Source organism: Dioscorea cayenensis, chromosome 10 (genome assembly GCF_009730915.1).
Source record: "Dioscorea cayenensis subsp. rotundata cultivar TDr96_F1 chromosome 10, TDr96_F1_v2_PseudoChromosome.rev07_lg8_w22 25.fasta, whole genome shotgun sequence".
In the NCBI taxonomy this organism is placed as follows: Eukaryota; Viridiplantae; Streptophyta; class Magnoliopsida; order Dioscoreales; family Dioscoreaceae; genus Dioscorea; species Dioscorea cayenensis.
This window is the reverse complement of record NC_052480.1, coordinates 20,554,314-20,567,602: the sequence shown is the minus strand read 5'-3', so window position 1 is coordinate 20,567,602 and position 13,289 is coordinate 20,554,314. Positions and strand designations below refer to the sequence as shown.

The following is a 13,289-nucleotide window of genomic DNA, read 5'->3' as shown; positions in this document are numbered from 1 at the left end:
GGCCAAGAACACCCTACCTCACAAACAGAGCTCATGATACAAAACATTCAGAGGAGAGTACAAGATTTAAGGAGAAAGAAGCCTTTATATCTTAATCTTCATCGTGGACGATCAAGCAACCGCATGATCAGTCATGGAGTTGAAGCAATAGAAGCCACAACTGCAAATTCGGTAGAGTTTGGGAGAGATGAAGATAAAGAGAAGTTGATGAAATTTTTGTTGAATTCTGATGAACCTTCTCAGGTAAATCTTTCTCTTGTTGCCATTGTTGGCAAGAGTGGTGTTGGGAAGATGACTTTTGCACGCATTATCTATAATGACAAGGAAGTGACAAGCTATTTCAAGCTTAAGTTGTGGGTTACAGCATCGGGATCCTATGACAATGAGAGGCTATCAAAATCCATTTTGTCTTCAGTTGGAAGAGAAACACAAGAGAAGTTTGATGCTCAATTAGCTGAAGGGTGATTTCTCCTCATCTTGGATGATGTGCAGAATGATAAGATTGAATGGGGGTGGTGTGGGAGAAGTTGCAGCTTGGACAAGTTGGCAGCAAAATCTTGTTCATCACTGAGAATGAAGAATTTGTTAATAATATGAGACTGCCATCGACAAGCTACCATTTGAAGGGCCTGTCCCACAGAGACTGCTGGTCTTTGTTGAGGCAAGTTTCAAATCTTGAAGCTGTTGCATCTGGGCAGACAAAGGCACAACTAGAAGAAGTTGGAATGCAGATTGCAGCAAAGTTGGAGGGGCTACCACTAGCTGCCAGAGTAGTTGGATCTCTCTTATGTTCTAATGTCAACCTTAATTACTGGAGAATGATATTGAACGCTGATGTTTGGAAGTCTAAACCTGAAGAGTTATACAATATTTCTCCTGCTCTGCTGCTAAGCTATTAGCACCTTTCACCTCACATCAAGCAATGCTTCTCATACTGCTCTCTTTTCCCTCGAAATCACAAGTTCAAGAAGGATAACATAGTAAAAATGTGGATGGCTCATGGCTTGATTCAACCTCAACCAGGAAGACAAATTGAGGATACTGGCAACCAGTATCTCATTTATCTTGCACAAAGATCCTTGTTACAGAGCTTCGGAAGTGAATACAAGATGCACAGCTTGGTGCACAGCTTAGTGATGGCTGTTACTGCGGATGAATCCCTCTGCTTATCAGGCACTGATAAATCCAGCAATCAACATAAGAATGAAAAGGTGAGCATCCGCCATATAGCACTCATATCTGATAATATGAAGATGGCAGAAATTTTGCTCAATAACCTGCGCACACTTCTCTTTATTCGAACAACTAGAACAAATTTTGAGTATGGCTCTTTGTTCATGAAATTGAAGTGTGTAAGGGTGCTCTGTTTGGGCGACAAAAGATTAAGACACTTGCCTGAATCAATTGGAAACTTAAAACAACTCAGATATCTTGACCTTTCCCACACTGTTGTTTCCACTGTGCCAGATGAATTGTGTAGTCTATACAATTTGCAGACTCTGAAGCTGAGCATCTCATTCTCTAGCAAACCTTTACAAAATGCATGTCGAATTTGATTAATCTGCGGCATCTGATAGGAGATACTGATAAAATCTCAAGAATTTACAGGCTTGGAAAGCTCAAACTCTTGCAGGAGCTAGAGGAATTCATTGTTATGAGCGAAGATGGACACAGAATAGAAGAGCTCAAAGACATGAAACAGCTCTGAGGAGTGCTTCGCATCTCAAATATTGACACATTGTACAAAGAGGAAGAGGCTAAACAAGCCAAGATGAATGAGAAAGAGAAAATCAGTAAGTTGGAGCTACGGTGGTCAAGGAATAGTCCAGAGGATGACATTTCTGGAGAATCTGATGACTCAGTTCTTAAAGGTCTCAAGCCACATCAAAACCTGAAAGAGCTGCAAATTAATTGGTTCTGTGGAGCCAAAACTCCGAGCTGGTTGCAAGATGGATATCTCACTAGTCTCGAAGCTTTAGAACTTTTTCCCTGTCAAAACTTGGACCTTCAACTTATTGGGCAGATTCACTGCCTTAGATCACTCAAAATACAATATTTGAGCAAGTTGCAACAGCTTGGTTGTGGTGCTTGTGAAGGGGAAGAATGAAAACCATCATTTATTTCGTCAACTTCGTGTTCTACATTTGACCGAATGTCCTAGTCTTAGGGAATTGATCTCCCTCCCGACGACATTAGAAGAGTTGAAATTGGTAGACGTGGGGCTAGCTGAGCTTCCTGTATTGCATCAGAGCAAGAGTGCAACACCATCTTCTTCATCACTCTCATCTTTACACATTTTAAGTTGTCGCAGGTTAATAACTTTACAAAGAGGTCTGCTAGGAGATCAAAATCAGCATCAACTCCGAGTTCTCAAGACCTTGATAATTGAAGTCTGTAGTGAGCTCATTTATTTGCCGAAACATGGCTTCTCAGCCCTCGAGTCACTGAAGCTCTTGAGTATTAGAAAATGCATGAAACCCAGATACAAGCCAGTGGAAAACAGCACTACCACACTTCCCTCATCATTAAATCATTTGAATATCATTGATTGTCCTGCTCTTACCAGTTACTCATTCTTTATGGGTCTGGAAAGGCTTCACTCACTGAGCTCCATGTCTATCAGTGGTGGGGGGGCTGGACTTCCAAGAAGAAAATTCTCCACATAACCCTGTTTTAACTTCACTCCCTGCGGAATTACTGCAACACTTGAAGACACTAACACAAGTATACATTCTTTATTGCTATGACCTAGTAACTCTTGGAATCCAATCACTTGAGTCTCTTAAGGAATTGCGCATCCAACAATGTCCTAAACTGGTTTCTTGCTCGTCATCAGTGGATAATGACGAATCGCTGCCTCTTGAATTTTTGAACATCAATCTTTCTCCAATTCAGTTCATTAACAGGAAGCTGCTTGGAAGACTCACCTCACTGAGAGAGCTCCAAATAGTGCACAATTTTATGGTAAGATTTCCTGAAGAGATAGAGGATGGACTTCATTGCCTTGTATCCCTCAAAAGGCTGCATATACAAGATTGTTTACGTCTCAAAAGCTTGCCTCATAAGCTTGCAAGCATTCCCTGTCTAGAAGAGCTATACATAACTTTTTGCCCTCGCGTAAGATCTTTGCCCGAGAAAGGCCTGCTTGCATCCCTTGCAATGTTGGTCATTCATGATTGCTCACGTTTGCGTTGGACATGTCAAAGAGGTGGCCCTGATTGGAACAAGATTGAGAACATCTTCTTCGTCCAAGTTGACTGTGTAAATGTCAAGGATCCTGAAACTCCTATATTCTCTGAATGATTCTTGAAAACATAGATTTCATTTAGTCGGGTAATTTTTTTGGTGGGGTACCTTATTATGCTCATGCTTCATTTTAAGCACCTTTTTTCAATTTGTATCAAAATGAATATTTTATTTTAATTTTCTTTCACAGGGAGGGCACTGGGGCTATTTCGGTGATTAAATGCTGACATGTCCACCGGATATATGACGTGGAATCCTAATTTCCACTTGACTTGCCCATGTGGAAAGGCTACGTGGACAACTTATCCACATCACCAAAAGAAAGCCACGTGGATGCTAGCCCCTTCTTCTCCCCTTGTACTTCTTCGCCTTCTTTTACATTCGCAGAAAGAGCAGAGTTCCCCTTTTTCTTTTTCTTCTTCTTCTTCTTCTTCTTCTTCTTCTTCTTCTTCATCTTCTTCCCTAATAAAGCAGAGATATCCTTTCTCCACCACTGAGACTTGTTTGCCATAACCATGACTCCAGCCAAAGTTCTTAAAAAGAAAGCACAATTACCCTCGAAACTAAGTTACAGAGGCATATGTGTCTCTCTCTTTCTTCTAAAGCTTGCCATATTCTCAAGTTCTCAACCACTTCCTCATTTTCCATATATTTCATCCTTCCAACCCTTCATTAATTCCTCTTCATCTTCTCCATTATTTCACACACACACACACACACACACACACAAGTCTTCATCTTCTCATCTTCATTGATTTTCATCTTCATCTTGTTGATGGACTGTAGTTTAGAAGAAGAAAGGCAAAACACATGGAGGAAAAGCAAGGAGTATTGTTCCTCTTGTGAGTTTGAGTTATGGATGGTAAACAACCCTTCTATGTCAGAACCTAACCTTCTCACCATAGATGAGCTTGTTCTTCTTCCTCCTCTTCACCATGGATGGTAAACAACCCTTCTATGGAGAAAAAGCAAGGAGTATTGTTCTTCTTCCTCTTCACATTCACTCCTCCCATCCCCCACCACTACCACCACCCTCTGATTATGCCCCTCCATCCTCTCCATACCCAGCTCCTCTGCGTCCTTTCCTTCCTCTTCAAAATGCTCAAAAGATATCTTCAGAATGTCCGATAAGAAGTCAGATGACAAGAAAGACCAAAAAATCCAGCTCCAACTTTGGTGGTGGTGTCAACACCGAGCTCAACATCTATATGTCCTTTCTCCTGTAGAAACTCCGTCGGCACCGCCAGATCTAGTAGAATAAAGTTAACCTAAATGACTCACATGTCTAGCAGCGCTCTTTGCTCACGGAGCAACTTCGCTAGCCTAAAATGGACCGCCAGCCTTTTTGGGGGAAAAGAAGAAGAAGAAGGGGCTCATCCACATGTCCTTCTTTTAGTGGCGTGGATAAGTTATCCACGTGGCTTTTCCACTTGTGCAAGCCAAGTGAAAATTAGTATTCCATGTCAGATCTCCGATGGACACGTCAGCATTTAATCACCGGAATAGCCCCAGTGCCCTCCCTGTGAAAGCAAATTAAATTAAAGTACTCATTTTGATATGAATTGAAAAAAGGTGCTCAAAATGAAGCACGGGCATAATAAGGTACCCCACCAAAAAAAATTACCCCATTTAGTCCAAATTTGTGGTCATGTTTGGAAAATACAAATGAAAATACATGGTTTTTACCATAAGTGAAGCTTTTTAGAAGAAAATGAGTGCTTTTTGTGTGTGTGTGTGTGTGTGTGTGTGTGTGTGTTGGGAGGGGAGGGGGAGCTACCGAAGTAGCTATTTATTGATAATAAAAAGATCAAGAAACAAACAAGCCAAGCTGAAACAAACTAAAACAAATAGAAACAAAAATAGGAAAAAACAAAAGTCACTAGAAAATATAGCAAATCAGTCATGAAAACCCAATCCTTCCAAAATCTTCATAAGCCAGTGGGGTTTTTCAAGTCCCTGGTGAAAGAGGGAAAGACAAACAACATTAATCCGTTTACCAGCAAGCATAAAAGCAGCTTTGTTCCAAGCATGGTCAATGAGCTCCACCCCCGGCCAGTTAAGCCACCCTAACATATGACGAAGCTCATCCAAGCAATTAGAGTGGCACTAGAAATTAGCTTCCTTATTTGAATACAACGCAGACCAATGCTCCATAGAATTGGTATAGATGTTAGAACACCTCCCACCTTCATCATCAACTAATCGCAATGTAGCCAATAGAACCATAGTCTCCATATCCACCTTCGACTCCAAACGAGCAGAGCTGAAACCTGCACACACAATTTTGTATTCAGAGTTAACCAAGATAAAACCACCTATACACTTACCCGTAGTAGCATTCCAAGCCGAAGCCGAAAAAGTAACCCGGTCTAGGTCCATTGTGGATGAGGTATTTAATCAACTTGTGATCAGCCCTGTCCAACTTGAAATCCTGGAAATGATCCACAGCTTTCCTAGCAACCTAAAAAGGATCAAGATTGATGTTCCTGAAAATAGAGTCACACCTAGCCTTCCAGATATGCCACAGGGTGGTAGCAATCAAGGAGGCAGAAACCCTGGAATGAGCAGCCAGAGAAAAATCTAACCAATTCCCCATCTCAAAACGATTGGAAAAATCAAAAGAGCAATTGGTTGAATGTTCCACAAGCCTCCAGATTTCCAAACTTTTCATACAGGTTCTAAAAATATGAACTGAGGTGTTAGGGATCAGGCCACATTACACATAATTGTCAAGAGGACCCAAATTCAACCGATAAAGAAATTCATAAGTCTTGATTTTGCAATGAAGTAAAAGACAAATGAATGATTTCACTATGGGACTCACAAATAATTTCCACAAAGCTGGCCACCCCTCCCAAAGATGAGACCCCAAGTGATTGTTGTTTAAAAAGTTATAGATAGAGGTTGTGATTTTGTTGCTATTAGTCTTGGGAAACCATACCTAGTTGCTGTCAACCCCTAGCGTGATATTCACGTGACTAATCATGGGAGACTCCCACCAAATACCAAAGCACAAGTCAAGAGCCTGCTTATTCAAGGTGGAATTAATGATAAAGTCATAGATAAGGCAAGTCTCTAAATTGACATCCATGTTAAGAGGCATAGGCTTAAAGGCAATCGATACTTCAAACATCCAGGGATGGAACATAACCGATGTGGTGATAGGATTGACACAATTGATCCAAATATGAGGTTTGACAATGGAAATAGTGTAACTCAAGCAATTGAAAAAAAGCAGAATAGCCGGTAGGAGCAGAGTGAGTCCAAAAGTTAATGACCCCATATTTCATATAAAGAATATCCACCCAGATGGGGCCATGTTTGTTAAGGTATTTAAATAGGTTCTTAGCCATCAAAGACTGTTTAACTATAGCAATGTTCTTGATACCCATTCCCCCCTCAGACTAGCTAGAAGTAACAGTAAACCAATTCACCAATGGGAGAACTCTAGTATTATCATTGTTGGTCCATAAGAATTTTCTAGCAATGCTAGACAACCTATTTAAGACCGAGTCAGGAATAGGATAAACCGACAGGTAGTAAATAAGAGTGGCCATCAAAACACTATTAATGAGAATAGCCTTGCAAGCCTTAGACAGATTAGATTTACCCCAACTAGCAATAGCCATATTTAACTTGTCGATTATAAAATTGAAATGAGCAACAGACAGCCGCTTATGAAAAAGTCTAACTCCTAAGTAATTGAATGGAGATTTGCACAAGCTAATATTAAGGATGGAACTAATTCTGGAGGAGATTCTCTTATTAAACCAACTCGGGAAGTGAATTTTAGATTTCTGCAGTTCGTCACAATTGAACATGAGACAACTGCGCTGGTTAACCACCTCCATGCCATTGGTACCGACTTCAGGTTCATGAGCATTGAGATCCAAATAGTCTAGCAAGTCATCAGCATCATATGCAGCTTCTTTGAGCTCACGGAGCCAAGTTCGGACGGCCTTGCTCTTGCTCTGCTTCTTCTCGGCAGCTTCGAGTGTAGTCACTTGAATTGCAAGAAAGGCTTTGAGAAGCCTCTCCAGCTTCTTGTCAACATTGAGTGGAAGTTGATCACTTGCTCCAATAATGGACTGTAACCTCTGGCACAATCCTTGGAGAAAGGCCGACTCCACTGCCATGATCTTTAGCTTTACATCACCTCCCAAGTCTCAACCCGAATCAACAGAAAGTTGCTGGTCTTCATTGTTTGAGGTTTCATTTCGTACCATTGATCAGCAGGTTGAATTTTTCAAGCTGATGCATATTTCCTAGTTTTTGAATCCCACTTGCTTGTTTGGCAGATCAAGCTGATGCATGCTTCCTACTTTTTAAATCCCACTTGCTTCTTTGGCAGATCAAGTTGATGAATATTTTAAATCCCACTTGCTTCTTTGGCATATCAAACTGATGCATATGATGTTTCTTCTTATGACTACACAGGTGGATGCGTGGAAGCTGCATCAAGATCTCTGCCACTAAATTCAATAGCAATGGATCAATGGTTGTATTCCTATGACTTTCTAGATTACAAATCCTATCAAATCAAAAAAATACAGATGTGTTTATTTCTCATATTATTTGACAGGCAAGAAACAGTCAATCTCTAATTAAGTTTAAAGCTTTTCCAGATTCTTGTTGTGAAGTGATTAAAGAGAATCAAGCGGCATAAAATAGAGTAATGTCACGTCCAAGATGGCTGAGTTCACTCATGTACATGCATACAGAATGAAAAGTCAAATACTAGCTTAACCATGTAGTTGTTTTAACATGTATTGCTAGAGTATGCTAAAGTAATTAAGTAAAAGTTTTACAGTAAGAGATCAACTTGACTATGTCATGTATACTGTGAACCATTTTTTGAGAAGTATGAAACATTATTATCTCTCTTTATATTAACAAACTGGTATCAAAGACTTCTTCTCTGCGGCTTCGAGTGTAGTCACTTGAATTGCCAGAAAGAACCTTTTTTCAAAAAAAAAAAAAAAGAGTCAGAAGGCTAATTTATTAGAAAAGCTAAAGCACAAGCAACAAAAAACACACATATGTACAAAGGAAGACAGGGCTAGGAAAAACATGAGAACAGATAAAGCTCAGAAAAAAGCAATAACTACAAAACCAAATTAAAAAATAAAACCATCTATAGAAAACAATTTCATGAGTCATTGTAGGAGATCTCGACCGGAATGATAAAGAGTCAACTCGTGAAGGTTGCGGCCAAAGACAGCAAGTTTAGAAGCAATTCCCAACCAGTCCCGAGGACTGATGCAGATGTTTGGAGAACCAGCAGTAAGCAAGAGCTAATTAAGCTTGTTGATCCAGGAATAGAGATACCAAGAGCGAACATTATTTGGCCAGTGAATCATAGTCAAAATGTTGGAGTCGTGAATGAAAATATTCTGAATCCGCAAAGAGAGATCAATTGCAAGCTGCAAAGCGATGATGAGGATTTGAAATTCCATAACAATATGAGCTTCAGCAATAGAAGACTGGCAACCTACAAGAGAGATTTTATAGTTAGAAGAGGATACAAAAAAAAACCCTACTGCTTACCTGATTGCAAAAATTCCACACTAAAGCAAAGAAGAGGAATAATCAATTTGAACCACAAAAGTTGTTAATAAGCAATTTCCTGCAAGAAAGATTGCCAACACAATTGAGGTCTTTCGCCTGATTAAAAGCCATGTGAGAAATGTTAGAAAATATTGGTCTTATATCCCAAAAAATTGCATCACAATGAGCTTTCCAAATATACCAAACCATAAAAGCAATAATAGATTTCATTCTCATGGAGGAGGCTGAGTAAGCTAGTTGACTGTCACAAAACCATCTGGAAAATGAATATGCTTAGAAGTTAAGGTTGAGATGAGGTTCCAAACACCCTAGGTTTTGCAGCATTGATGAAACAGGTGCTCAGGAGTCTCATAATTGAGGTTGCAGAAAACACACATGCTTCTAGGACCCAAATTAATGGAGTGAAGATAGTCAGCAGTGGAAATTCTACCATTAAACATTAACCAAAGGAAATGCTTAACTAGGGGAAAAACTTTGAGCGGCCATATTTTCTTCCAACCAACCCAAGGAACGGGATCAGAAATGATATGATTCAAAAAATGATACACAGTTGAAGCGATCTTATGAGTGAAAGTCTTCGGAGCCCAAACCCACTCATTAGAAAAATTGGGATCAACTTGACCCAGCCTAGAGATGATCTCATTAGCCAAAGACCCAAACAAGCTAGTCAATCGAAGATGGTCCCATTTGTTATCCAAGCAAAAATCAGAGCAGGAAAGATAATCTAAATCAAGATACATACTAATAAAAGTGGGTTTGAGGGCAAGAGGGTTCTCACGACTCCATGGGTCATAGAGCAGGGAAGTACAAGAAGGATTGACAGTTTTAATCCAGCAAAATAGTTTCAGAATTGCTATAGTATTACACAAACCTTTAAAGAACCAAGAATAGTTTTGAGGAGTTGAATCCTTCCAAAAAATTGATGCGACCATGCTTATGCTACACAATGCTCACCCAAACAAAATCATTTGAATCCAAATATTTGAAAACACGCTTAGCCTTGAGAGAGTGCTTAATAATAGACAAGTTCCTTAAAGCTAGGCCCCCCTCAATTTTAGAATAAGTAATTCGAATCCAGGAAACTGCATGGATGCCCTTTCCATAGCCACCTTTATGCCAAAAGAAATTTCTGGCAACCTCAGAAATCTCTTTAAGAATAGAATCAGGAATAGGATAGACTAAGAGGTAGTAAGTAGGAATAGCAAGAAGGGAAGAATTCATCAAGATAGATTTAGTAGCTAAAGATAATTTAGAATGTTTCCATCTCGAACAAGTGCTATAAATCCTATCCACAAGAGGTCTGAAGTAAGAAACACACAACTTTTTAGGAGACATCAAAACTCCAAGGTAAGTAAGAGGGAAAGAGGCAACGTTGAAGTTAAGAATAGACTTGATACTTTGAGAAACTCTAGAGTTGAACCAGGAAGTGAAGTAGATAGTAGACTTAGAGGCATTGGCTTTTTGACCAGTCAGGTGAGCATAAATGTCTAGGCACAAATTAAGATTTCTGGCCGCTTGCCTAGAAGCCTGGGTGATAAGAATCAAGTCATTACCATTCATGAGATAATTGAAATTATATTGAAGATTTGAATCAAATCCAGGAATCATGCCAAAATTAAGAGCTAGGTTAACCATAGAGGAAAGGTTTTGAGAAACCAAGATGAAAACATAAAAGAGATCAGATCTCCTTGTCGAACACCTCTGGAAGAGGAAATCCAAGACGAAGAAGTCCTATTGATAAGAAAGTAAAAATAACTAGAATTAAGGCAGGTATTGATCCAAGAGATCCATGTGTTAGGAAAGTTCATTTTAGCTAAGGTGGAAAGAATTGCTTCCAGCTTAACGTATCATAAGCTTTTTCAATGTCGATTTTAGTTAACATCCTAAAAAGGCCATTAATGTCATGCTCAGTCAAATGAACAATCTCTTGTAAAGCAATTATGTTATCAAAAGAGCACCGGGCATAGACGAACCTAACCTGCTCATGGCTAATAAGCTTAAGAAGAACACCTTTAAGACGATTAGCAAGAATTTTGGATACAATTTTAAAATGGACATTGTAATGCGAGATAGAGTGATAATCAGAAATAAACCTGGGATTATCCTTTTTAGGAATGAGAGCGATGAAAGTCTTACCCTAAGAGGCTGCATAACAGAATTTGAAAAGAAGTATCTAATAGCCTCAAAGAGATCATCCCCGATGTCTGACCAGTAAAAGCGATAAAACTTTGCATTAAAACCGTCAAGACCATGGAGACTTACCAGAAGGAAGGTCTTGAATAGTTGCATAAACCTCTTCACGAGAGACTTCCCCAATAAGGTTTAAACCATCGGAATCAAAAAGGGTGGGAAGATCGTTCAGAAGAGAATTAAAGATATCAATAAAAGTACTATTGGAGTTATCTGACCACAAAGTAGAATAAAAATTAATAAATCTGCACTCAATATAAGGATGGTCAATAAAAGTAGCACCATTTGAATCAAAGATTTGAGAAATAGAATTATAATGTGAATAGATATGAGCAGTGTTATGGAAAAGGGCAGTGTTTTGATCACCATCTCTGAGCCAGAGCAAATGAGCATGCTAAGGCCACCTTATGGAGTTCTGATTTTGACGAGAAGCATATCTAGTATAACACTCCATAAGCCTAGCAGTGATATTTGAATTAGGGGAGTCAACCTCTTTGAGGAAGAGAATAGTAGCTTCAATGTCTCGAAGAGCAAAGTCAAGAGGAGTAAAACCTATGGATCTCCAAGAATTAATTTTAGATCAAGTGTGAGAAAGAAAATGAGTAAAGGTATCCATGGGTTTCCTTTGGGAGAAAACATCCATGCTTCCCATGCTGCATCGTGACACCCAAGGTACTCGAGCCAAAAATTATCAAAGCGGAAAAGATTCTTGGGGCAAGAAGAGTGTAAAGAGACAGAAAGAAGGAGGGGGCATGATTGGAAAAATCCAAGGTAAATGAACGAGGGAATAAGAAGAGAAACTAGCACACCAGGCAAGGTTTACCAAGCAATGGTCCAGACGAGCCCAACGACGGGAAGTTCCAGATTGATTGCTACACCAAGTAAACTTAAAACCTGAAAATTTGAGATAAAAAAGATTATTATTATTAATGAACTCTGAAAAAGAATTAGCTTTGTGCAAATATTATCAAAAGGAGCCTCCTCGATGGTCACTATTGTTGATAATAGAGTTGAAGTCACCAATAATGAGCCAAGGAAGATTCAAGGGTGACATTCTGGAAAGCTCAATCCAAAGGGCACACTGAGAATGAAATTTTTTAGAGTTGTAAACCACTGAAATAATCCAATTAGAAGAGGAATTAGGGGAATGACAAGATGAAGAGCTCTTCGAGATACTGCATAGGGAAAAACCTGACTGAGAGCCTTAGTCCAAAGAACAATGATACCACCTAAGAAGTTGTCCGCTAACTGCATAGCCTACTCCCATTTAAGAGTCATTTTGATACAAAAATGATCTACCTGATCAGAATTAGATTTATTTTCAACCAAACATATGATCTTAGGACGGTGAGTCCTCATCAAACTTAAAACCAGATCCGAAGTTTCCTTAGTTGAAATCCCCCTATAGTTCCAACACAAAATCTTAGAACTAGTCAACTTAATATAAAAATAACAAAAAACTCAAGAAAGAAGACTTCCATAGAAGATGAAGAACAAGAGAGAAACAACAAACTGAAAGGGTGAAAATCAAGAGCTAGGCTCTTTGATTTCCATTCTTTCCTTCTTCAAGGAGGCAACCATCACCTGTGATCCATTTCTAATCAAAGCTTCTCTGCGAGATTCCTCTTAATATTAGAAAAGGGTCATGGAATCATCCGGGCCATCATCATTTAACATGGCATCATCCGAATCTTTCAAGTCTTCATCTTCTGGATCGCAACCCACCGAGTTATCGCCATCCAGGAAAAAAGTACACGGTCCACTACCATAGAATGGGAGTTCTCTGGCAGGGTTGAACCAAGATTAAAGGAAGATAAAACGAAAGACCAAATAATTAGTGGAGGAGATCCCGACCGAATAATTGGAGGAGTAGGCCCTGAGCTATCGTAAGCGATAGTCTTTCCTTTATTGGAAGAAGGCGTTAGCACAGAAGAAGGCCTCAGAACTTCCACTAGCTTCGAAAATGAAACCCCATTGTCAGAAGGAATAGGAGGATCATTATTCCAAGAAGTCTTTATGCCAAAGAGCTCAACGGCCAGATCCCTAATAACATTAGAATCCTTCATAGTGATTTGATCAGTATTATAATATTGGAAGCAGGCAGCAAGAGACAAGAGGGTTCCTCCACGACCACGACTTCTAGCATCCACCTATGTGCCTCGGGATGGAACACCTCGGAAATTGTTAGTAGACGCATTCTCCTCGACTGCCATGCAGTTGGACACTAGATCAGCACGAGGGCCAGATCCACCACCACGAGTGCTACCTCGCTGACGAGATACCAG

At 39.6% G+C, this 13,289-nt stretch overlaps 2 protein-coding genes across 2 annotated transcripts; both read left to right on the top strand.

Moving 5' to 3' along the window:
* Nucleotides 1-506: 506 nt before the first annotated feature.
* Nucleotides 507-899, top strand: LOC120270350 (putative disease resistance protein RGA3). The gene has a single exon (XM_039277351.1). It carries the CDS (start codon nucleotides 507-509, stop codon nucleotides 897-899), a length of 393 nt encoding a protein of 130 aa, XP_039133285.1.
* Nucleotides 900-992: 93 nt separating this feature from the next.
* On the top strand, nucleotides 993-1,556 carry LOC120270349 (putative disease resistance protein RGA3). The gene has a single exon (XM_039277350.1). It carries the CDS (start codon nucleotides 993-995, stop codon nucleotides 1,554-1,556), a length of 564 nt encoding a protein of 187 aa, XP_039133284.1.
* Nucleotides 1,557-13,289: the final 11,733 nt, after the last annotated feature.

Bases quoted from the DNA above. Each gene is read 5' to 3' on its own strand.
- LOC120270350 (XM_039277351.1), top strand. From the start codon at position 507: ATGGGGGTGGTGTGGGAGAAGTTGCAGCTTGGACAAGTTGGCAGCAAA.
- LOC120270349 (XM_039277350.1), top strand. From the start codon at position 993: ATGGCTCATGGCTTGATTCAACCTCAACCAGGAAGACAAATTGAGGAT.